General features: G+C 44.2%; 1 protein-coding gene across 1 annotated transcript in view; it reads left to right on the forward strand.

Moving 5' to 3' along the window:
* Nucleotides 1–25,005, forward strand: part of FNTB (farnesyltransferase, CAAX box, beta) — a 61,980-nt gene that overhangs the window by 19,979 nt on the left and 16,996 nt on the right. The window contains exons 3-7 of the mRNA XM_032405306.1: nucleotides 4,033–4,105; nucleotides 6,269–6,360; nucleotides 14,933–15,079; nucleotides 15,178–15,261; nucleotides 19,940–20,026. Coding sequence (XP_032261197.1) covers nucleotides 4,033–4,105; nucleotides 6,269–6,360; nucleotides 14,933–15,079; nucleotides 15,178–15,261; nucleotides 19,940–20,026 — 483 coding nt within the window. The remainder of the gene's footprint in view (nucleotides 1–4,032; nucleotides 4,106–6,268; nucleotides 6,361–14,932; nucleotides 15,080–15,177; nucleotides 15,262–19,939; nucleotides 20,027–25,005) is intronic.

The following is a 25,005-nucleotide window of genomic DNA, read 5'->3' on the forward strand; positions in this document are numbered from 1 at the left end:
TCACAGACACACTTGGATTGTGGGTTTGGTCTCCTGCCACTAGTCTTATCCCCACCCCAATCTATTCAGCATGCTGCAGCTCCTGGGATCTAGAAAATGCAGATCTGACCATGTCTTTCCCATGCCTAAAATACTTCAGCGACTGCCTCAAATTTTTTTTTTTACTTGTCTTTTCTTTTTTTTTTTTTTTTGGTAACAGCTTTGAGATACAATTCAGATATCATACAATTCACCCAAAGTGTACAATTTAGTGTTTTTTAGTATAGGGACAGAGTTATGCAACCATCACCACAGTTAATTTTAGAGCATTTTCATCACCTCACAGAGAAACCCTGTCCCCCTTAGCCATCACCCTCCCCTTCCTCCGTTCCTACCCAGCCCCTGGCACCCACTTCAGCTACTTTCTGTCTCTGTGGATTTGCCTCTTCTGGACATTTCATGTAAGTGGAATCATACAATATGTGGTCTTTCTGTGACAGCTTCTTTTACTTAGTGTAGACTTTGCAAGGGTCATCTGATGTTGATGGCACAGTGACTCCTGATGCATTTAGAAGTCCCGCGTGATCTGGTGCCTGTGTGTCTCACCAGGCTGACTTCTCATGGCTCGCTACCTTCTACTTATGCTCTGGCTGGACTAAACCTACACAAATGTGCCGCGTCGTTCCCTTCCTGAAACACCCACCCCATCCCCTCCTTTCTGGCTGGCTAACTCGTGTCCTTCCGGTCTCCTTCATTCCTTGACGCAATGCTGTGTCCTCTGGGAAGTTTGTTCTGATCCTGCATGCCTTGCCGTGTGCTCCCAGAGCCACCACGCTTCTCTCTTGGCCGAGGCTGTCACTGCCATGGACTTGTCTGTGACCGCCTCTGGGCCGCAGCTCTAGGGAGCGGAGTCAGCATCCACCCCACTGCGGGACACTCAGCCTGCACACAGTGGGTGCTCAGAATCCCGGCCCTCGGAGCTCCTTGAAAGAGACATCGAGTCTGGCCGTCTCTTCTCCTTTATGCTCTGGAATCTGCTCACGGCTCCCTGAACTCTCTCGAAGGTCACCAGCCACTTTGTCATTTGTTCTCTTTTTCCTCAGTCTTGCCACAGCATTTGCGACAGTTAAATACCTCCATGGAGTTCTCTCCTGCTGTTTTGCCTGTGACACGATATTGTCTTTATCCTCCTCCCACTTACGCGACGTTCTTTAATTCTCTCCTCTGGCTCCTTGTCCTCTAAGCCCATAAGGATGGGTCTTCCCCCAGTCCAGCATTCAAGCTCTTCTCTCTGCTTTGTCCTCTACTCTTGCAGCTTCATCTGTCGCCTGCGTGCAGATAAATGACTCCTAGTCTGTCTATGTCACTTGGAGCCCTCTTCTGAGTCTTACATGTGTTTCCGGCGGTGCGACTGACATCATCACCTCAATACACTTCCTGTGCCATACAGCCCACCTGCCCATGGGTCACCGTGCTAATTTGAGCCCTAAGTACTCGAAGTACTTCTGCCCTGGTTGACTGTGAGCACCGCCTTACCCCGTCTTTCCACCTCCCCTCTCTCCACACTTAGTGTTTTCCCTTGGCCCAGTTTGTAAACACATATTGCATACCTACTGCTGCCAGATAATCTTTCTAAAGCGTAGTTTGGGTCACTTTTTTTCTCAGCTCACAACCTTCAGAATTTCACCTTCCACCCGCCAGAATAGCTAGAACCAGAAAGACAAGAAATAACAAGTGTTGGTGAGGATGTGGGGGAAAAGGACCCCTCATGCACTGTTGGTGGGAATGCAAACTGTCGTAGCTGCTGTGGAAAACAGTATGGAGGTGCCTCAAAACATTACAAATAGAATCACCATATGATTCAGTAATTCCACTACTGGGTATTTCCCCAGAGAAAACAAAAACACTAATTCGGGAAGACATATGCACCCCTGTGTTTATTGCAGCATTATTTATAATAGCCAATATATGGAAGCAACCTAAGTGTCCATCAGTAGATGAATGGATAAAGATGTGGTGTAGATACATACAGTGGAATATTACCTAGCCATAAAAAAAGAATGAGATCTTGCCATTTGCAACAACATTGATGGACCTAGAGAGTATTATGCTAAGTGAAATAAGTCAGACAGAGAAAGACAAATACTATATGATTTCAGTTACACGTGGAATCTAAAACACAAATGAACAGACAAAAAGCAGAAACAGACCCATAAATACACAGAACAAACTGGTGGTTGCAGAGGGAAAGGGTGGAGGGAAGGCAAAATGGGTGAAGGGAAGTGGAGATTCAGGCTTCTAGTTCTGGAATGAATAAGTCTCAGCAAAAGGAATATTGTCAATGGTATTGTAATCGCATCATATGGTGATAGGTGGTAGCTACGCTTGAGTGAGCATAGCTTAATGCATAAACTTGTTGTTGAATTACTAGGTTGAAACTAATGTTAACATTGTGTGTCAGCTCTACTTCGATAAAACAATAACAACAACACAACTTAAGTGGAAAACAAAAACAAAAACTTCAGGGTCTACCTTTGCCTACTAAATTGAGTAGGAAATCCTCAGGTGGCATTCCAGACTCCTATAAAAGGGCTTAAGTTGCCTTTTTGACCACTCTTCTTTCATTCCTAATGAATGAAAGGCCAGATCCCCACCCCTTTTGCACACTTAATACCTGCACTGCACAATACAGTGGCCATGTGTCTCCTGTAGCTATTTAAACTGAAATTAATTCAAATTAAATACAATTTGAAATTTAGTTCCTTGGTCACACTAGCACATTTCACATGCTCAGTAACCACTCATGGCTGGTGTCTGCCTACTGGACAGCACAGATCCATTTCCATCATCGAGGAAAGTTCTTTTGGACAGCACTGGTCTGAACCTTTTTGTTTCTGTTCCTTCTCGCTACCGTCTCCTCCCTACTCACCATCTCTACCTGTGAACATTTTCTCCCTCTACCAGGGCCACCCACCTCATATTCCCCCTCTCCCACACAGCCTTTCCTGATCATTCCTTTCTTCATGAGATGCCCCCACTCCTTCCCTTTAGAATCTTGGTAAGTATTTTATTTGTGTTTCCTTTATGAAACCTACCAATTTGTTTTTCACACTGTAGCCACTCGTGTCTTTAACTCATTTCCCGTACTGAACTGGGAGACTCTTTGAGGTAAAGGCTACGTGAACGATCTTACTCTGAGCATAATACAGAGGGAGTTCAATAAATTGTTTTTGAACTGATCACCTAGAAAAGAGAATGGTTCTCTTTTAATTTGTGGAATTAGTTAAGCACGGGGACTGTCTGGCCACTCTGTTCTTTTTTCCTTCCTCCCACAATCACACAGGCCTCTGCTGTGAGACCCAGCAAGAAGTGCAGCCCCTGTCCTTGGCCTTGCCTGTGCAGGTGGCCATGGGCGGCACATTCCATCTTACAGCCAAATTACAGACATCAGTGCCAAGGAGACCAACTGGCTGCAGAATACAAATAAGATCCTGCGGCCAGGGCAGTAGGTCAGCACGTAGGAGGTGGAATTTCAGGGAGGGAGTCACAGACACACAACTGAGGAGCAGGCAGGGTACAAACGACCCACCTCGGAGAAGTAATCCCAGAAGAAATGACTGGAATGACAGAGGCTAACCAAGTCAGGGAAGTGGTGAGGCTCAGATTGGAATTAAACCCACAGGATGGGGAGCCACAAGGTGTCTGTTCACAGACCCTGGAGGAGCTTTCTGGATGGTTTGTCATCGCCTGGCTGTGTGTGTTCATTGTGGCTTTTTGCTTAGCCCAAAGTCACCTACTACGAAGGAGAGGAACTCACCCAAAGCGTCGGCCAGCACATTTTTCAGACGCTTTAGGGACAGTCAGGTGCTGGCCTCTTCTGCCTGGTTTAGCTGCCCTCGGGAGCTAAAGAAGATGCTGGTTATCTACTTGTTGACCGGGGCGGGGGGGGGGGGTGCCCTGAAGCTGAGAGTGTGTGCATGTGCACACGTGTTTTCTCTAGTGGGGCTGAAGCAGAAGCATGAGACTAGGTTTTCAAGCTCTTTGTCTTTCCAGGCTGATTTTGCAGAGGGAGAAGCACTTCCATTATCTGAAAAGAGGGCTTCGACAGCTGACAGACGCCTATGAGGTAAGCATGCTGCCAGGAGCTCAGTTGGATGGTCAGCCAGATGGTCCTTTTTTCTGTTGGAATGTGAAACACTCGTGGGCCTGACCTGCTGCCGAGTCACTCTTTGATCCCCGTGGCTGTGGCAGGAGCCAGGTACGCAGGAGCCGGCGCTCCCACTCCTGAAAGGGCAGAACCAGCTCTCTAGTCGTGTCCTCCCCTGGGACGGACAGGGCAGCCTACATGGGGTGGGGCTTTCTCGTACCTTAGATCGTGGTGAGGGGTTCACATGCTTTCTCCTGGCCACCGCTTGTCAGCTGGCTAAAAGGCAGTTCCTCTCCATCCCTAATCCTTTGCCCTATAAGCGGATCTAATTCCTATGCTGGTCAAAGGATCAGTATATAAATCCCAGTGAGGACTTCCACAGTTGAACACTGTAAAAATGCCCGCACTTAGAGTGCATTTTAAATCACATTCCTCAGAGCCCTGGGCTTCCACAGAGGGGCCTCAGGGAGGGCAGTGGTGGTGGAGGAGGGGGTAGGGTGTTGGGAAGGTGGCAGGCAGGGGATGCATGTGAACAGGAGGGCTCCAGTCTTCCTGCCTCACCTTATACACAGCAGCCCTGCCTTTAATTTGCTTTTTATTTGGGGGTCTGCATTTGATTATTTGCAGCAGGGATGGCCAGCTGAGACGCCTGTGGACCCAAGCAGGTAGCGTAAGTAAGAGAAGTGGGCAGGTGGGAGGGAGACGGAGGCATGCCCGAGGCCCTGTGCTTTCCCTCTGTTCCAGCACACCCAGGCTGGCCAGATCTCTCTCTCTCTCTCTTTTTTCAAATTAAGCCAGAAATCCAGATCTCTGTGTGACTCTCCCAATGCCTACAGGTTGCAACTAATTCTAATTTAAAAAACAAAACACTACAGGGAACAGGTAGAACATGCCTATGGGCTAGACTTGGCTTTGGGGTCAAAATTTTCAACCCTTGATGGGGGTCCTCACTGCTTAAGGTGCAATGAGCCCCGACACAGTTAATACTGTACCAGCTAACAGTTGAACAGAGTGCTGCAGCTTGCCATGCCCTCTCTCCCCTACTTATCTCACCTACTACCTGACAGAGGTCAGTTGCAGGATTAAGTCATCTGCTCAGAAGCGCATAGCTGTAAGAGGGGGAGCTGGGACTCCAACCCAGGCAGGTGGGATCCACACGCACAGCTCCCCGGGTGGTGGCCTAGCCGTAGCTGGGGACAGTCAGTGCATTTATGAAGAGGGCAGCTTGGGCCAATGGAAGGAGCACTGGAGTGCGAGTCCAGAAACCTGGCTTCTTGTCTCAGCTCTGACGTTTGATGGTCTTCGTCGTCTGGAAAAAGTTAATCTCCCTGGATCTCATTTATATACTTTTACTCTGGAAAACGGGAGCAGTACGACTACCTGCCTGCCTGCCTCGGATGCTCTATCCATGTTTATGGGTTGAATTGGGATCCCAAGCACCTCACGCGTCACCTTGGGAAGCCTTTCCCAGCCCCTGAGGCAGACTTAGGCTCTTCATGTGCTCTGTCCGGACTCTGCTCCTGCCCATTGCAGTGTGTATTGTTATTCAGGTACATGCGTGCATGTGTTATGTGCCGTCTTGTTCCAGAAAGCTGTAAGGTGACTCGTGTTTAACTGCACCTATCTAGAGCCTTCTTCCTCTACAGATAAACACACACATTCTATATCCCAAGCATCTCAAGAGTAGGAACTAAATTGTATTCATTATTGTGCCCCCCGTATCTAATACAATGCTTGGCACACACAAGAAGGTACCAAATATTTGTTGAATCGGTGAATGAGTTAATCCAGGAAATCGCTGTCTGAGAGCCTAGATCTCCTTGGGTCTACGCTGAGAAAACGGCATCACTTAGCTTCCTAGCCTGTGGGTGCCCCTCTGCTGAGCCTTCCTTAGGCGCCTATCAGGGGAGGACCTAGTGGGCTCAAGGTGGACTTCTTTGTCCCATTGTCCTTTCTGCACATATGGTCACTTCAGCTGCTGACTGGGGCCACAAAGCAAAGCGTCCTTCATTCACTTATTGTTCATAGGGTGCCCTCCTCCCCCTTTCCAGGCAGCCGGGGTGAGCCAGATGTCGCCTTGTCAGCAGCATCTTGGGATGATTCTGAATAAGGGGTGTGTTCTCTCCCCTGTGCCTTTCGCAGTGTCTGGATGCCAGCCGCCCATGGCTCTGCTACTGGATCCTGCACAGCTTGGAACTACTCGATGAACCCGTCCCCCAGATGGTGGCCACAGAGTGAGTCCGGCTTCAGGCAGTCTGGGCTGTTCTTTGAAATTCTGTTTTGAGTCGGGGGTTCTTTTTGTTTTGTTTCTGTTTTATTGATTTTGAATGAAAAACACATCGGGCTACAAAGATACCCTTGCCCTCCCCTTGACCCCAGTAACTTCCTGAAACTCCTCCACTTTAGAAGCCTATTGTGAGCTCGTGGGTAGAACAAGACTTTGAACTCCCAAGAGAAGGATTCTGGTTTCTTCTATGGCCTTTTCTTTCGGCTCTTGCTCTGGTGTTTGAGAAAATTCTTCATCATCAATTCTGAGAGACATGATTTTGTCAGAAAGTACAGTATGAATTTGAATAGCTTCTGTGGGGAAGCATGTGCCAACCCAATGAACAAAAATGCCTTTTCCTTCCCTAAACACCTCCATTGACCTCCCTCCCCACCAATGCCTGGGGGTCAGTGTAGCTCTTGATGGTACTAGATGTGTTACATTCTTGGTGTGCAGATATTTTGACCCACAATTTTCTTAAACTTCTGATTTATGAGTAGAGATCTAAGCAAATGAGATTCTCCCCAAACTGCTGGTGCAGATGGTGTTCTGGGGATGACTGTGGCACCTCATCCTTAGAGGCTCATCACAATTTATATTTTAAAGCAGAACCTTATCCTCACTCCAGTCTTAGGGATACCTGGGGTAGGGAAGGGCAGCCAGGGATCAGATCCGATGCCCCAGTTCTCACGGAGAGAGAGAGAGAGCACATTCCCTTGGAAACATCTGGAGTTCATCTGCTCCCCTGGCGCTCCTGAGGGAGAGGAGTCCAGGAGGGAAGGCCCCTGAGCCGGGGTCGTATTCCCGAAGCACACAGCGCTGGCCCCGTGAGGATGCGTGGAGGCTGGCCTGGGCCCCGCCCCGGTCCCAGTGTCCCCTGCCTGGGTCACACTGTCAGGTCAGAAGAACAGAACCACACATTGTCTCATTCATTCTGTCTTAACAATAACCTCTCATTCTTGCCTTCCTGGGCAGGGTGTCTTGTGATGACTGTGGATGGGGAAGATAATAAAGAATTAGGCAGTTAACCCTTGTGATGTGTACGATGCTTTCTGAGGGAGAGGAAAAATATGCATTGTCCTCATTACGACGCTGCTGCAAGCCTAGTTGCTTCTAGCTCTGGAAGTAGAATTGGACCCAGTTTCTGCAATAACAGGAATTTAATTGTCAAAGGCCCATGTGTTTTTGAAATACCAGTTGGGGGTTGTGGAGTGTTTGGGAAATTTCTCCCCCACAGATACACAATCAGGATGTACAGCAGGGGAATGGGAGAGGCGCCCATGAGAGAAGAAAACAAGAAATGGAGGATTCGGGGGCAGGGAAGAACAGGTGTGCCCGAGGAGGACATAGTTCCTGAAGAGGAAGACCGCGGGTCAGACTTGGGTCGGCTTCGATTTGGGGTTTGTTCTAGGTTGTAGACTCAGTGTGGTGTAGGTGAGGCTTTGCTGAGGAAAGGAGTGTCGGGGCGGCTTCCGTGGCAACGTCAGAAGCGAGGATCCCTTCAAAGGGCTTTTCACAGTGAACACCTGGACCCGAGCCCACTCTGCACAGGAGGGGTGTGTTAAAGTGTGTTTGAAGCTGAAGTAAAACATGGTGCGGTGCATACAGTGAAATACTGCACAGCCATTTAAAAATTGCACTTAACAGATGTTAACTAGACTTGCTGTGATCATTTTGCAATATATACAAATACCGAATGACTGTGTTGTACACCTGAAACTAATAAAATAACTATGTATCAATTATACTTTAATAAAAATGTATACACAGGAAGTGCATATTTGTTTATAAAAATGCATACGGACTCCCTGCCCAGCGGGGAGCCTGCTTCTCCCTCTCCCTCTGCCGCTCCCCCTGCTCATACTCCCTCTCTCTCTCTCTCAAATAAATAAATAAAATCTTTAAAAATGCATACATTTATGTAGAAAGGTGTTCATGATTTAAGTGAAAAAAGGTAGTTAAAAAGATTCAACTTCTGTAGATTAAAAATAGACCAATTACATGCATAGAGAAAACCAGAAGATATGCCCACCTGGTAGTAGTTATTTCTGGATGGTGGGGTTATTTGCATGTTTTTTTTTTTTTTTAAATTTTATTATGTTATGTTAGTCACCGTACAATACATCATTGGTTTTTGATGTGGTGATCCACGATCCATTGTTTTCGTATAACACCCAGTGCTCCATGCAGTACGTGCCCTCCTTAATACCCATCACCGGGCTAACCAACCCCCCCCCCCCCTCTAAAACCCTGTTTGTTTCTCAGAGTCCAGAGTCTCTCATGGTTCATCTCTCCCTCCACTCCCCCCCCCCCCCGCATTTTTCCCTTCCTTCTCCTAATGTCCTCCATGCTATTCCTTATGTTCCACAAATAAGTGAAACCATATGATAATTGACTTTTATTTGCATGTTTTAAAATGTTATTTATTTTATTGTTTTGTAGTTAAAAGAATGCTTTGGAACTAAAAAGCTAGTTTGTTCTAATTTCAAGAACCACGTGATAGTGAATGAGAATTTCTGCTTCCCAGCTGCCTTAAAATCTTTACTTGTGGTTCTTCTGAGCACTGATTTAACAGACTTTTAAAGAATTACTTAGACTTTCCAATAATGAATTTTGTTTTGTGCCTAGCAGTTAGTTCTAGGTGCAGGTAATATCTGTTATCAGTGAGCTTAGTAGCTTTGACAAATAAGGAAATAAGCTATTTTTGGTAAGATACAGAGAAATCTTAATGACTTCTGTAAAAATGTGGGATTTTTTAAAAAGACAATCTGGTATAGGATATTGCCTTTTTGTTTATTTTGCACAGAGAAAAGAAAATGTGGTCACATTTCTGTTCACTTCTTCGTTAAGGTGCAGAATTTAGGTCTGGAGTATTATTATTTTCCTGCCCCTTTCTTTTCCCACTCCGCCACCATGTGCAGGTCACACACACACACATACACGCACGCGTGCGTGCACACGTTTCTCTTTCCTATTTTGTTCAGCGTTGTGCTTCTGTTTGTTTAGGGGACAGTATGGCAGGCCGAGTTCCCTCTAGTGGACAAAATCACTTTTTCAGCTGCTGTGAGTGCCTGCTGAAGCCAGCAAAGCCAGGTCTTCACTGCAGGTCTCAGGCCTTTCAAGAACAGTATATTCATAGGTAGGAATTTAGCTTGCTGCTCTTGAGAGACCGTATCCACAAATTTGCACGTGTTTACCCGAAATAAATTAATATCTTGGAACTGGACTAAGTACATTTGTTGATGATTTAAGCCCGGAAGGAAGCATCCTTCAATGAGAGTCCCATGCTTTGTTATTGAAAAGTACTTGAATGTAACACACAAAGTGAAGTCTTAGGGGGAGCACTGCGCTGTTAAAGTTAGGTTTTTAGCTTCTGTAAGATCTAAAAATTGTCTTTAACTTAATTGTTTTAGAACTTCTCTGCTTACTAAGTTTTTCCAAGTATTACATTTCAATTTTCGTGTGTCAGTGTTTTACTATTTCCCTTTCAAAAGGTTATTAGTAGCTGATCCCCTGGGTAGCTCTTTAAATATTTTTCCTTTTAGTTTTTAAATATAATTTGTCTGTTTCCTTGCCTTTCTATGAAGATACCTCATCTTGTCCTTTGTGTCCTAGGCATTTTTTGGCCAGGCTAGTGGGTAGAAGTTGGGGTGCTGCCAGATACCCTCCATAGGACAGTTCCCACAACGAATAGCTACGCAGTCCAAAATGTCAGTAGTGCCAAGGTGGAGAAGCCCTGCTCTAAAATGACCAACTTCAGCCTTGACCATAGTTCCAGAACAGCAGCGTCCAGAGGATGGCTGCACTTGGTGAAGTCAAACAACGTGTCAGACTCTCCAGGCAGCACTGGCCTCCTGGGGTTGGTGCAGAGCCCCCCTGCCTCTCACCCGGTCACTGCCGGACTCCGCTCGGGGAGGACTTTCTCTCCCTCGCTCTAAGCTCAAGTTGTTTTATGGTATGAAATTCGAAAGACTTCGTCCTAGAGGAAGCCCGATGTCTACACATCCATCTTGTATTGGCCTCCTCTCCCAAGCCATCCTGCTCAAGGATGACTGTTGCTATTTCCAAAGCTGTCATCTTTGTAACCTCTTCTGGGCTGTCAGTCTGTCCGTGGTAACCTATTCTGGTGCTGAAGGTTTTCTTAAATCTGACCTAAATTCTGCTGCTGTGGTTCAGCTTCAGTGTTCATTTCTTTACCAGAAAGTTTGTACAGTTACTCTTTGCATGCTTAAGGTATTTTTCTGGGTGGCTTCCTCACTGTGCTTGCCTATAATATTAAGCCTTTTAATATTTTTAATATTTAGCCATTTTTACAACTCTAACCTAAACCTCCTTTGAGTTAGAAAATGGAGGCTTGAGCCAGATACAGTTGTGACCAGCACTGTGTTTATTTTATTTATTTAGTTAATTTTATTGTATTAAATAATTAATTTATTTTTGAAGATTTTATTGATTTATTTGAGAGAGAGAGGAGTGAGAGAGAAAGAGCACAAGCGGGGTGGAGGGGCAGGGGGTGAGAGAGAAGCAGGCTCTCTACTGAGCAGGGAGCCCAAAGCAGGGCTCAATCCGAGGACCCTGGGATCATTACCTGAGCTGAAGGCGGTCATTGACTGAGCCACCCACGTGCCCCCAGCACTGCATTTATAATGCTCTTAACACGTGTTCTCATTTTCGTTCACAACTCACGGGCCCTAACCTCTGGTCCTTTTTCTCCTATATTCCCAGTCCTTTCCCATCATATATTTATATGCTTTACTCATCCCCTACTCCTGCCATCCCTAAGTATATTATCTGTTACTTGTCCATGTTTTATTTGTTCTATTCTTATGTGCTTCTGATTTGTTTAATATTATTCTGGACTTTTAATTCTCACCTTGGAGGTGTTTCTCTGCTCCTTTGGAATTATTTGTTTGTTCACTGTACATGCTTTAGAATACTTCATCCAAGTTGGTGACAGAGATGCCCAGAATCAACCACTTTAGGTCAGTCCTCAACCATCACCTCAAAGTCCAAGTAAACCCCTTATGAGGCTGACGGTAAATCATTAATACTCTTGCTTTGAACTTGATCTCCTTACAGGTCTCACATAGTTTTTAATAGTTGAATGAGAGAGTGTTGATGTTCGATAGAACTTTCCACAATAATGGAAATGTTCTCTATTTTGTGAGAGCCACTGGGACAATGTAGCTATTGAACAATTGCAGTGTGGCTTCTGTGATGAGGAGCTAAACTTTACATTAATTAATTTAGTTTAAAATTTAAATAGCCTCATGTGGCTAGTCACTACCTATCGGACAGCACAGATCTTTCGCATTGCTACCCAAAATTTGGTTCCCCAGACCAGTGGCATTGCCATCACCTGGAGTTTGCTGAAAGGGCAGACTCAAGCCCATCTAGCTCTTCTGAGTCAGAGTTCCATTTTAACAAGATTCTGAGGTGATTTCCATGTGCACTCACGTTTGAGAGGCACCGATACTTGGCTGTATATTGGAGCCACATGGGAATTTTAAAAAATATGGCCACTTGGGTCCCACCCTCAGTGATTCTGATTTCATTGGTATTAGATGTGGCCTGGGTGTTGGGTTTTTAAAAAAACATCCCCCAAGTGATTCTAATTGCTCAGCTAAGACTTGTGATTCTCAAACTTCGTGTGTATTCACATCATCTGGGAATTTGGTAAAAATATGGAGGCCCAGGCTTGTTTCTTGCATCTCTGTTGTCTCTACTCACTCTCCAGTGATTGTGATACACACATTTTGGGTTTGAAAATCCCTAATCTTAAAGATAGTTCCCCACTTTGTTGGCATTTGTCACGTTAGCTAGAATGAAACGCCTTGCTGACCTGAAAGCAAACAGGTCTCCTCGCCCTTTTAGTCATATGACTAAATGAATGATGCATGAAAACTTGTTCTTCACACAGTCTGCCACTCTTGGTATTTGCACCATGTTTCCTGCTTGTGATTTTTTTTTTTTTAACTAATTGGTAAATTTCTGGTCTTTAAGATAAGTTTTTCCTCCCCCCTTTCTATAGATAGAAGTCTCATTCACATTTTGGTTTTCAGAATTGCTAAGAACTCTGCTAATGACGGCTGGTAGCTTCATGATCAGTTTGCCAGTTCCTTAAGGTGGGCGTTGGAAAGCCTGTGGAGCAGAATGTTCTATAAAATGGAAGCGTCTGAGAGTCCAGAAAAGCCCCGCCTGCTCCCCAGCATAGCCCCATGGCCAGTCAGATGCTGCATGTCAGCTGAGGGAGGTTGGCATGGAGGGATGATTTAAAGGTGTCCAGTACATTCAGATCCTGGCTCTCCAGACATGAGGCTACAGGGTCAGGGGTGTTGTATTTGGCACGATTCTATCTTGGGAGTTGGGAAAGAGAATGGATAGCTAGGTGACTCTTTTTCTTTTCTTTTTTTTTTTTTTTTAATGTGCTGTTAAGTTTAATATCAACTAAAACCTTTTGTTTTTGTGATACAGAAAAATGCCAGTGTGGCCAGCCTTTGTCAGGACATGAATTTATTAGCTATTTGTTTCCAGGACATAGGCTATGAATTGATGAAGGTTTGGAAAATATGTTAGGAACAAACTCATTTTCTCAGTGAAAATTAATTGCTATTACAAATATGACACAGTACTGTCTTCCTTCTCTGCTGATCAACTTCCACTTCAATCCTCGTGTTTCCTGCAGTAAAATCAGAGGTGCAGATTGAAGGGAGTGTGTATTTTTTTTTTTTTTAACCTGTGAAGACTTCAGAGCTCCAGTAGCGAGTCAGCAGTGTTTTCTATTGCTATCCCTGCGAGATAATGGAAGGTCTGAAATCAAAAGCCATCAGATATTATGTGGAAAAGCAATAATAAGCTTGTGCCCTAGAGGAGATGAGCTAGAGTCTATGTGGTTTCTCTGTCAGCAGTAGATAAGAAAGAATGAGATCAAAGAGTCCAGGGGAAGAAGGCTGCCTGAGCACCAGGGCAGAGATTTGCAGCTTGTTCTCTTAAACGGAGGCTTGTCCGAATTGGAAGCCTGTGATCCCGGCTGAGTTGTGGGGAAAGAGCTCAATAACCAGGACTTTCCTGGGGCACCCCTTACTGGTGAACTTCAGAGGACCTTGGATAAATAGGGGCTCCCTTGGTTTGACCTCAGACAAGAATGTAACTTCTGGGCAACCTGATGCCATGCTTGGAGGTTTCCCTCAGTGGTGGACCTGGAGATTCTCCAAAAGCCTACAGGCTGGGATGCATTTTTGTGATATGAGTTAGCAGTGCTGAGGTTTGCCACAACTGAGGTGAGCGTGATAGAAGTACACTTCTCTTTTGTTCTCCTAGCCATGGAGGCAGACTCCATTAGAAGCTTTTTTTTTTTAAATTAACATATAATGTATTATTTGTTTCAGGGGTACAGCTCTGTGATTCATCAGTCTTAACACAATTCACAGTGCTCACCATAGCACATATCCTCCCCAATGTCCATTACCCAGCCACCCCATCCCTCCCACCCTCCTCCATTCCAGCAACCTCAGTTTGTTTCCTGAGATTAAGAGTCTCTTATGGTTTGTCTCCTTCTCTGGTTTCATCTTGTTTCATTTTTCCCTCCCTTCCCCTATGATCCTCTGCCTTGTTTCTCAAATTCCACATATCAGTGAGATCATATAATGATTGTCTTTCTCTGATTGACTTATTTCACTTAGCATAATACCCTCTAGTTCTGTCCACATCACTGCAAAATGGCAAGATTTCATTTTTTTGATGGCTGTGTAATATTCCATGGTGTGTGTGTGTGTGTGTGTGTGTGTGTGTGTGTGTGTGTGTGTGTATATATATATATATATATACCACATCTTCTTTATCCATTCATCTGTTGACGGACAGCCAGGCTCTTTCCATAGTTTGGCTATTGTGGACATTGCTGCTATAAACATTGGGGTGCACGTGCCCCTTCGGATCACTACATTTGTATCTTTGGGATAAATACCCAGTACTGCAATTGTAGAAGCTTCTTTCTTGGTGGTGGTAGGAATAAAAGTCAGAAACCCCCGGGGCTTAGGTGACAACAGGAGTAAGAAGACATCTCTTTAAATATCCTGGGTAGGCCTAGGTGGTGGCTCCAGTCCAGAGTGGTTAGCGTGGACAGAGGTTGGACACCATCAAAATTGAGACAAAACTCAATTTAGGGACCTCAGAGGCAAGGAGAAGGGGCTGGGTCCACAGATCCAGCATGGCGAACTGAGGGGAAAGTATGGGAAAGATTCTGTCAAGAGGCATGAGGCTTACTCCCAATTCTATGAAAAGCTGTTGGTCTCTGCCCGGGCTTCTCCTTGCTTCACAGCTAGGCAGGTCCTTAAATGCAAAACTCAGAAAGAAGGGCATTCGAAATAGCAGGGTAGAGATGCCCTTCTCAGAGGTTATATTCAACATATGTTCAGTAGTTGGGAGGAGAGGTTTTTTTTTTTTTTCTCTTTTGAGGGCAAGTCATGGACTCTGGTGGAATTTGATGTTTGGAAGTGAATGCTCTCTGACTTTGGTTTTCCCTTTGGCTGTGTACCTAGCGTGTGTCAGTTCCTGGAGCTGTGTCAAAGTCCAGAAGGTGGCTTTGGAGGGGGCCCTGGCCAGTACCCGCATCTTGCACCCACGTATGCGGCAGTCAGTGCGCTCTGCATCATTGGTACCGAGGAGGCCTATGACGTCATTAACAGGTACAGCCAAAGCAGCAGTACCAGACAGCCAGGGGCCCCCCCTGCTGACACTGCCCTGACCGTTGCTGTCTTCTGCCTCCCACCTGTTTGTTTCTCAGAGAGAAGCTTCTTCAGTATTTGTACTCGCTGAAGCAACCCGATGGCTCTTTCCTCATGCATGTTGGAGGTGAGGTGGATGTGAGGTGAGTAGGGTTTTTCTCAGGCTGCCCCATCAGTAGATTCTAGAGCTTATCTGCCATTGGAGATGCCAAACCCAAGGAACAACATGGAAAACCTGCTGCTTTGTCTCACAGAAGGACACGTAGAATGACGTGTCAGGGACACAGTTCATAATCATGGCAAACATGAGGCAGACGTCCTCAGGTGTCACTGTCCCTTGACTTCTTCTTTGTAAATGTCAAAATATAAGTAAGACAGGAACAAAATCAAATGCTTTTAAGAATCAAAAACTTACCTGGTTGGTAGAAAATGACATACCATAACATAAAATAACTGTATAGTGTAACATAATCTTTCATCTCTCTGGGATAGGAAGGGAGAAGGAAGCCCAGTAGGGACCTAGTAAATATTTTCTGAATGAATTTGATGAAATCATGAGAATGTCCATCACCTGTATGAGAGTCGCTTTGGGAGGTACAAAAACCCTTGGGGGCCAGTAGAGTGCAGGGAAATAGAATTTCAATAACTGATTAGAACTGGTTGGCTCAAAATTATTATTTCACTCTAGAATGATCTAATGTACCTAGCAAGTAGCTCACTCATCTGGCAGGAGATTACTGAAGCATATGGGGAATTCACTGACTAAGCCATTTCTCAAAGGTGGTGGATCATTGAAATTCTATGATAAATTGTTATTATTTAGTCAGAGAAATATGTTTTCTCGAGCTTTCTATAGCAAAGCCATCTTATTACCTTGTTTGTAAATGTGTTTAGCTTCCACATAAGTTGATTAATTTTCTGGCTTAACCATTGGTTTGAAAGTAAAGGGGGAGAAAAAAACCATGTAACGTGTCTATTCAAACCAAAAACCTGTTGTCCACTGGAAAACTGGTTTCTTAACAACACTTCCAACCCCAAACATGTGTTTTTTTTCCTCATGTTAAACAATTCTGACACCAACTAACCAGATTTACTCAGATTTCACAGGTTAAAGGCTCAGTCTCACAAGATCACCCCCACTTCAGATGCTTCCCCATGTTACCCACACTTCTGTCTGACTTGGCTACAAATCAGAGGTTCCCATGACCCCTCTTCAGGTTCAACAATTTGCTAGGAGGGCTCACAGAACTCAGGGAAACACTTTACTTACTGGTTGATTACAAAGGATATTATAAAGGATATAAATGGACAGCCAGATGAAGAGGTATATAGGGCGAGGTCTGGAAAGGTCTAGAGGGCAGGAACTTCTGTCCCCGTGAAGCTGGGGTATGACGCCCTCCAGGCAGTCACATGGATGCATTCACCAGCCCGGAAGCTCCTCAAATCCCATCATTTAGGGTTTTTATGGAAGTTATCTTGTGTAGGCATGATTGATGAAATCGTTGGCCATTGCTGATTAACTTGATCTGCAGCCCCTCTCCTCAGGGGAGTGGGGCTGAGAGTTCCAACCCTCTAGTTCCTTTGGCAAGCAGCCCACCCTCCAGGAGTCACCTCATTAGCATAACGCAGGTGTGCTTCACCAGGGCTTGTTCTGAATAACTAGAGACTCTCCTGTCACCCCTGTCAAGCAGGAAATTCCAAGGGTTTTAGGAGCACTGTACCAGGAATCTGGGAGAAGGCCGAATATATATTTTTATTATATCATACTATCCCAGTATCTGGTGTTAAAACATAAAATGAGGCATATTTAAAAAAATATAAGAGTTTGAGCAAAAATCTAGTCAAACTGGCAGCCTCTAACCCAGGAGATAGAAAGGTGCTCCAAGGAGCTACACAAAATGAGAGACTTTTATAGGCAGAAGGGACCAGGAACAAGGAAGTTATACTAGGCAAACAAGTGGGTAGTTATTGCGAGGTTACTTTCCTTTAGGGGACAGCAGGGTTCTATCAGGCAGATGACCTATCCAGTGCTGATCAGGTGCTTCCTGATTAACTGGTTTAAGACTTCATTTCTGGAGAGCTGAAACTATTACTAAGTTGCAGTTTGGTGAGGTGGGGCTTAGCATAAGTGACTCCATTTGGGGCCTGTTGTTTTGTGTTTAACCCTGTAAATGCCAACAAAGCCAATATAACTAATGAAGAAAAGCAGTATTGTGTTGATCTTCTTAAGGAAAAAGTTAAACGTTTTTTTCCCCCTCACAGACACTAGATTTTCATTTCTCTTCTACAGATAGTCCAACTGAATATGCACAATCTCAAAATTTAGCTTTTTAAAACTTCTGACACTGAGGCAAAGGCAGGTTCCTTTGGCATTGTATCACATACCTTTTTCAGATGTGAATATTCTCTAGCTTATTCCAGCATGAGTTTTTTCTGTGTTCTTATTTATATCTGCTAGACAAATGGTAGTAAACTTCTCCAGTAAAATCGATCCGTTCCACCCAAGAGCCCTGCAGCCATATCTCACCTGTACTCACCTGTACCTCACCTGTAAGCTCCTCTGGTAATGTGCTCCCTTTCAGCCATGCTTCTCATTTGCATAGGGTCACAACGCCTCCTTGCTTTGCCTGGTTTCTAGTATCTTAGTTCCATCATTTCTTGCTTGGTATTTAATTGTCCTTTGCCAGAAAGTGTCAGCCAGGAGTCCAGAGTGCTTATTGAGTGGGTTTGACCAGGAGAGAAGCAGCAGTGACAGGCGGGGTGTGTGTGTGGGGTGCATTTGGGCATCTGGAGGCTAGCAGGTCTCATTCTGGGTTAGACAGAGTGGCCTCTTGATCTTTCCTGTCTGTCACGATTCCTGATAGTTTCTGGGATGAGCTTATTCAGGGGTTTATGGCACAGGTGATCAGACCGCAGTGAACTCCTAGCAAGTGCCATCCTTTCTCAGTTCTCAAGAAAGGAGGTTATTTATTACTGACCTCCTAATCTAGGTTATAGAATCTGGAGCATTCTGTGAGGGTAGGGGGGAGACAGAGACCCAGCATTTGCAGAAGTTGAGGTGACAGGGCATAGAGTGTGTTCAAGAAAGCAGTTTCGTGTTGCTGAAGTATAGAGGGCCTCATGGGCAGTAGAAGTGAAGCTGGAAGAACAGGCTGGGACCAGACTGAGGGATCCTGAAATCTTAAGAAGTGGGAGTTTAAGAGCAGTGGGAAGCCACGGACCAGTTTTAAGTGGGGAATGACGTGATTTGATCTGTATTTTATTAGAACTTCTCCTAGTTGCAGTGAATAGATTGTGGTGTTTTAGTCAAAGTCCTCTGACTTCAGGGCCGGAGGGAGGAAGACCAGGCAGGAGCTTGATCCAGGTAATGGTGACTTGGATTTGGGGGACAGCAGAGAGGATGGAGAGTAGTGAACAAATCTGAGAGATGTGATGAGCAGATAGAAGGAGAGAGGAAGAAACTGCACGAAAAAGATGTGTTTTGTTCCCCCGCTGTGAGATCTAGGACTAGTGGCTTCTGGCCTCAGCTCTCAGTTCTTCCATTTGTGAGAGGCAAACTACGTGGTTGACCACCTCTCTACCTCAGAAGTTACATTAAGGTTCAAGAGCAAATACTGGGGAACCCCTCTGAGAGGCTCAAAATCTGAAAGAAATGAGATCAGACCTCTGAGGTTAGCTTATGGTCAGTGAAACTGTTTGGCACGCAGGACCCTCGCATGCTTCTGATGCCTGCTGGAGTAACGTGGCGTCTGCCGTGCCACGGCCAGCGCGAGCAGGCTGATAAAAAGGCTGCTGTAGCAAAACAACGCTCGCAGCTTCCGCAGAGATTTCTTTGGAATACCTCCTAAGTTTGGCTTCATAATTATGTCCATATTGAACGACATGGAACCTAGGCCCTCCTCTTTCCTCCCTTTTATATTCCTTAGGAGCCCTTAGAAAAAGGATCTGTAAGCAGAATTAGAACAAACAGTTTTTGTCTTCATCGTAAAGTGGAGCTGAGATGCTGGATATTTGAAAAGGGTGTAGAAGGAAAGAAAACACAGTTTGTAGATATATTCTGTAATAGAGGGAGAAGCTGAAATAAAATGTGTCCTGAGAAGAATTAGGGCTGGCAGGATGGAATGGCAAGAATTATTCCAAATCAAGTAGGATAACATTAAAAAAAAAAAAGTTCTCTTTCTTTTTCATTTAAAAGTGTGTGTGTGTGTGTGTGTGTGTGTGTGTGTACATGTACTGGTGGGGTGCTGGAAATCAAAGCTCTTTTCTCTCTCTAAAGGCCTAAGGAAAGTGTCTAAGTGGACTCATCGATTCCTGTTCCTCTGTTCTGGACTAAGCAGCCATTAGGGTCTAGTGCCCTGCTTTGGAGTGTCTGTTGCAGAAAAAAATATGTAGTTAACCTTTAATGTGTCCATGTATAAACAGAAATCCTGGATCTAAAACATTACTGACGTCGAATGAATGAGCGTATCAGAAGTAGCCGAATGACACTGCAGAAGTTTGGGAACCATGATAGGTCTTTGAAAGAAGAGCTAAGTTCACTTTGGACATGAACTGATATGGCTGTTATTTCCTCTGATGTAGATTTGACCATGTGGAGGTAGGGAGACTAGAATGTCATGTCCTTTCACTGAAGTCACGCTGTGAGCAACTCTATCCAAATAGAATGTCAAACCTCTCAGTCGGAGACCCAGGAGGACTGACCGAGTGCCAAGAGGGGATTACAGCTTAGCAGGCAGAGAGCAGTGTGCCTGAGTTCAGTGAACCTTATTTTAGCCCTTCCTTAGAGTTTAACGCTACCCGCCTCTGTTTCTGTCCTTCCAGAAGCGCATACTGTGCCGCCTCCGTAGCCTCTCTGACCAACATCATCACCCCAGACCTCTTTGAGGGCACTGCCGAATGGATAGCAAGGTGAGAGCTGCCGGGATTTGTCCTGGCCTCTTAGAAAGCAGGTGGTTAAGATTCTGAAAATAAGGAAAATGAAAAAGGAGTGGAAGGGAATATAAAAATTACAAGAGATGGATTGGGGTTGTAGCGTTGTGCATTTCAAAAATACTTCAAAAGATTTCTTTTTTTTCCAAACTTTCTTCAGTGTTGTATTATTGTGTAGATTGGCCAGGATCAAAACCTTGCTCAAACAGTACTTGTTGGCATCTAAATGTAATTTAACCAGTTTGGAGAGCAACTTGGTAATACCTTAAAGATGCCTTTGCTAATGACCCAATAACCCCACACCTACAGAAGCTCACACACCTGCACGGAAGAGACAAACATATGACTTGTTTGTAATGGCAAAAACCCAGAAACAGGTTAAATGTTCATAAGCACAAGATGGAGAAGCAAGTCGTGGTATAGTCACATTGCGGTATAAGATAGCAGTTAAAATGAACGAACCAGAGCTGTATGTGTCAAGATGGATAAATCTCAAAAACAACACTGAGTTAAAATAAAGGCTGTTAAAACATGCAGATTAGCACATTTACTTAAAATTTGAAAACACGTACAATAATTCTGTATTGTTTATAGAAAGAATCACATGTGGCGATATAAAAACATGCATGGGAAGAATAAGCACCAAATTCAGGATGGTGGTAACTTCTCGGGGAGAGCAGAGAAAATGAAATCAGGAGATGTCTATCCATCTCCACAGGAGACTTCAGCTGTATCAGTAATGGTTCATTTCTTTAAAATAAAAGAAAGACCCGAAGTGCATATGACTCAGTTAAAGCTAGGTGTTACATACATGTACGTTCTATGTATTATTTGCTATACTTTCCTAGATGCTTCAAGTATCTCGTGATTTAAAAAAAAGGAAAGGTATAGTAGATACCTTTGTACTATTACGGAATGATATCCAAGCTTTATTATTTTGTTTTTTACATTTTTATTCTTACCAAAGTAGTACCTATTACTGTGAAAATATAATTTACAGGTAAATCAGATGGTAAACTATGATCATATTTACTTTCCTATATAATTTTTATTTCCCTGGAATTAATCATCACCTCTTTTTTAAAATGTATATGTCATGAATTTATTCCCAAATTTTCTGCCAGAGCTATAAAATCACTCTCAGTACAGTCAAACACTTTAGGTAATGTATCAGTTCTCGTGTGTGTGTGTGTGTGTGTGTGTGTGTGTGTGTGTATCTTGAGTTCTCCTTCCTGGAGCCCTCTGCCCTCCTGCTTCTGTCTGGACAGATTGCTCTCAGCTTGCTGCACAGCAGGCATCCAGAAGCTTCCTTTCAGCCTGAAATTCACTTCACTTCTCTCCTTTGTTGAAGCCTCTGCCCTCCTTTTTCTTGGCTTACTTACATGTTTTAATGAAGCACATACTCCAGTAGATCCCAAAAGAGAGCACTTAGGAGGTGAATTTTTAAGATTGTGCATAATAGTTATTCTAGTCTCATGCTTGACTGAGATTTTATTTGGTTAGAGATTTCTAAATTGGAAACTGTATAAACTGTATTCCTTCGGAATTTTTTAGCATTCCTCCATTATCTTTTGGCTTCCAGTGTCATTGTGGAAAAGGCTAACAATAATAACAACCAACATTTACTGAAGACCTGGCATGTAATACTCACTGGTAAGGTAGCTATAGTTTAGAGATCTAGAGTATAGGCTTTTGAGCTAACCTGCCTGGGTTTGGATCTTTATTATACTTTCTCTGTCTCAGTTAAGAATTCCCATCTTTTTATTCATTACAAGTGTATTTTTTTTCCCATCTTCCTGAGGTAAATATATAGTTATAAAATGTGCTTTAAAATTCTTGTGTGGTAATTTCAACATGTGGGTATCTTGGAGTTGGCATGTCACATTTTCCTGATTCTGCATATGTCAAGTAATTTTTGGATTGTATCCTAGACATGGTGGTGTTATATTGTAGAGATTGGATTCTGTTAGATTGCTCTAAAGAGTGTTGATGGCTTTGTTTTAGCAGCAACTCGGTTAGACCCAAAGTGGGGATTGTCGTACGTGCTCTGGGCATCAGTTCAGCAATTTGATCAGTTCTTGGGTCACAGGCTGCTTTCAGTTTGCCTAGTGCATGTGTGCTCCGGAGTCAGGTAGAAACGTCAGTGACGTTTAAACACGGAATTTGGAGTTTGCCTTCTCTGGCTCTCCTCTTTCTGGTATTCCTCCTCCGTTTCTGTCAGCCTGGTTCTTCTTACCAGAAAAATGGTGGGCTCTCTATTCATTTCGGCTGCCCTCCACTGACTTCCACCACTGGCCGACTGCGGCCATCCTCAGGGCTAGCTGGGAATAAAAAAAATAGGGTGGGGGAGGGAGGAGCCTGCCTGCCTGCTGTTGTCTGCTCCAACCATTAAACCCCACCAGAACCTGCCTGCCTCTTTTCAGTCTACTAAGACCTCGGGAAAAGTTGTTTCTGTGTATTTTGTCCAGAGTGCGTAGCTAGTATTTGCAGGAGGATTGGTTTGTTAGGCACTTACTAGACACGGAACTCTGACTACCTGGGTTTCAATCCCAGTTTTGTCACTTTTAGTAGCTTTGGACAAGTTATTTCTCTTCTCCATGCCATAGTTTCCTTGGATGTCAAATGGTGGGATATTGAATTTGATGTTAAGCTGAAATGCAAGGAATTTTTTTTTAAAGATTTTATTTATTTATTTGAGAGAGAGAGACAGAGAGAGTATGAGAAGGGGAGGGTCAGAGGGAGAAGCAGACTCCCCGCTGAGCAGGGAGCCTGATGCGGGACTCGATCCCGGGACTTCAGGATCATGACCTGAACCGAAGGCAGTTGCTTAACCAACTAAGCCACCCAGGCACCCTGAAATGCAAGGAATTTAAGTGGCCAAAACCTGTTATGGTAACCACTGCCTCCCAATGCCATTGTATTCCCAATCCATTGTGTGTGTGTGTGTGTGTGTGTGTTTAAGATTTTATTTATTTGACGGGGAGAGAGAGCGTGCACAAGCAGGGGGAGCGACAGGCAGAGGGAGAGGGAGAAGCAGGCTCCCCATTGAGCAGGGAACCCAATGCGGGGCTCGATCCCAGGACTGTGGGATCATGACCTGGGCCGAAGGCAGACGCTTATGTTTTGTTTCTCTTTTTCTCTGTCCCACCATATCACCCTCCCTAGAAATTTTTTGGACTCTTTATTCTTGCTGTTTAGAAACTTCATGCTGATGAACCATGATACGGATTTTTTTTTAAATTTCTTTTGGCACTCAGCAGGTATATTCAATCTGGAATTGCATATCCTTTAGTTCCAAGAATCTTCATTATATTATTTCTTTGATAATTTCTTTCCCTCTGTTTTCTGTGTTTGCTGTTTTTATAACCTCCTATAAGTAGGGTTGGTCTTCTAATTTTTCAGATTATTTTGCCTATCAAGACTCTTAATCTTTCTTTTTTTAAAATTTTTATTGTTATGTTAATCACCATACGTTACATCATTAGTTTTTGATGTAGTGTTCCATGATTCATTGTTTGTGTATAACACCCAGTGCTCCATGCAGAACGTGCCCTCTTTAATACCCATCACCAGGCTAACCCATCCTCCCACCCCCTTTCTTATTGTACTTTCTGAGAGATTCCCTTACCTTTTATTTTCTAATCCTTCTGTTGAGTTTTTATTTCTGCAATTCTATTTAAAATTTTCCAGAGCTTATTTTATTCTCATTTATAAAAGAAATACTTTTTTATATACTCTCCTGTTCTTGTTTCAGGCATATTTTATTCTTGAAGTATTTTTATCTCATATAGTATTTTATCTAAAAAGTTTCCTTCTGCTCCCTATGTTATTTCTCCAACTTATTTTTGTGTGTCTGTTCTGGTCTCTCTCTTTCGTATTAGAGACTGCTGAAATGTCTGGTGTTCGTATTTAGGAGCCAAGTGCTAAAAAGCTGATGGAGAGCTACGTGTGCCAGGATTCAGCCTTTCACCCCATTGGGGTTTTTCCCTTGGGTTCATCAGCTTCCATTGAGGAGGATCTTCCAGATTCCTGGTTGGGGTAGGAAGTTGGCAGCCAACTTTGTGAAATACTAGGAGGAAACGGGGTGGGGGGTGTTTGTGTTCAGATTATAGATTCTCACGCAATCCCCTGCTCAGTGTGATGCCTCCCTCCTGCTCTCAGCTGTGCTGGATATCCTGGAGTTCAGACCCTCTTGATTAAACCCCTGGAACGCCCCATCTTCTGCTAGGTACCTGGGGGTCTAATTGATTCTTACATACATTTGCAGCCAATTAACTTGTTTCCACCTCGTGCGGCTTCTCGAGGTGTCCTGTGCCTCCAGTAGGTCCTGGTCCTTCCACAGAGCACATCACCCTGCTTTCTGTTGCCTCCTGCCCTGGGCTGGAGGGCAGGTCTCTCTAATCTGTTAGGTCCGTTACTTCTTATCTCTCTCCTTTCCTGGCTTTTGAAATTTTGTTATCTCCTGTCTGTGTTCATATCTTCTCCTATGCTCTTTACCTTTGTGGGTTTATCCCTTTTGAAATTCCTTTCCTTTCCTTTTACTGGGCTCTTGTGCTCAATCTGTTAGGTTTAGCTAGAAGACACTCCTGAAGAATTTTACTAAATTTACTAATTTACAATGATTATAATTGCTCCCATGCATATAAAAGGGAGGAAAAGCAGAATGTAAACCATGTGCGTTCGCACGTCTGTGTGTGTGTGTGTGTGTGTGTGTTTGGAGAGAGAGAGAGAGAGAGAAAGAGGCAGAGGTGCACAAACCGACAGCGGTCACTGCTGGTGACAGGGACTGGGGGCTAGGGTGGGCAGGAGATTTACTTCTCATTATTTGTTCTTTAACACTATCTGGTTTTTTAAATTCAAAATGTTTTTTGAAAGGTAAGTTACATTAAGAAAAATGCTAAGAGGTCCCTGGCATGTCCCTCACCCATCAGACTCTTCACAACTATTACTACGCTACA

Source organism: Phoca vitulina, unplaced genomic scaffold (assembly GCF_004348235.1).
Source record: "Phoca vitulina isolate PV1807 unplaced genomic scaffold, GSC_HSeal_1.0 scaffold7, whole genome shotgun sequence".
Taxonomy (NCBI): domain Eukaryota; kingdom Metazoa; phylum Chordata; class Mammalia; order Carnivora; family Phocidae; genus Phoca; species Phoca vitulina.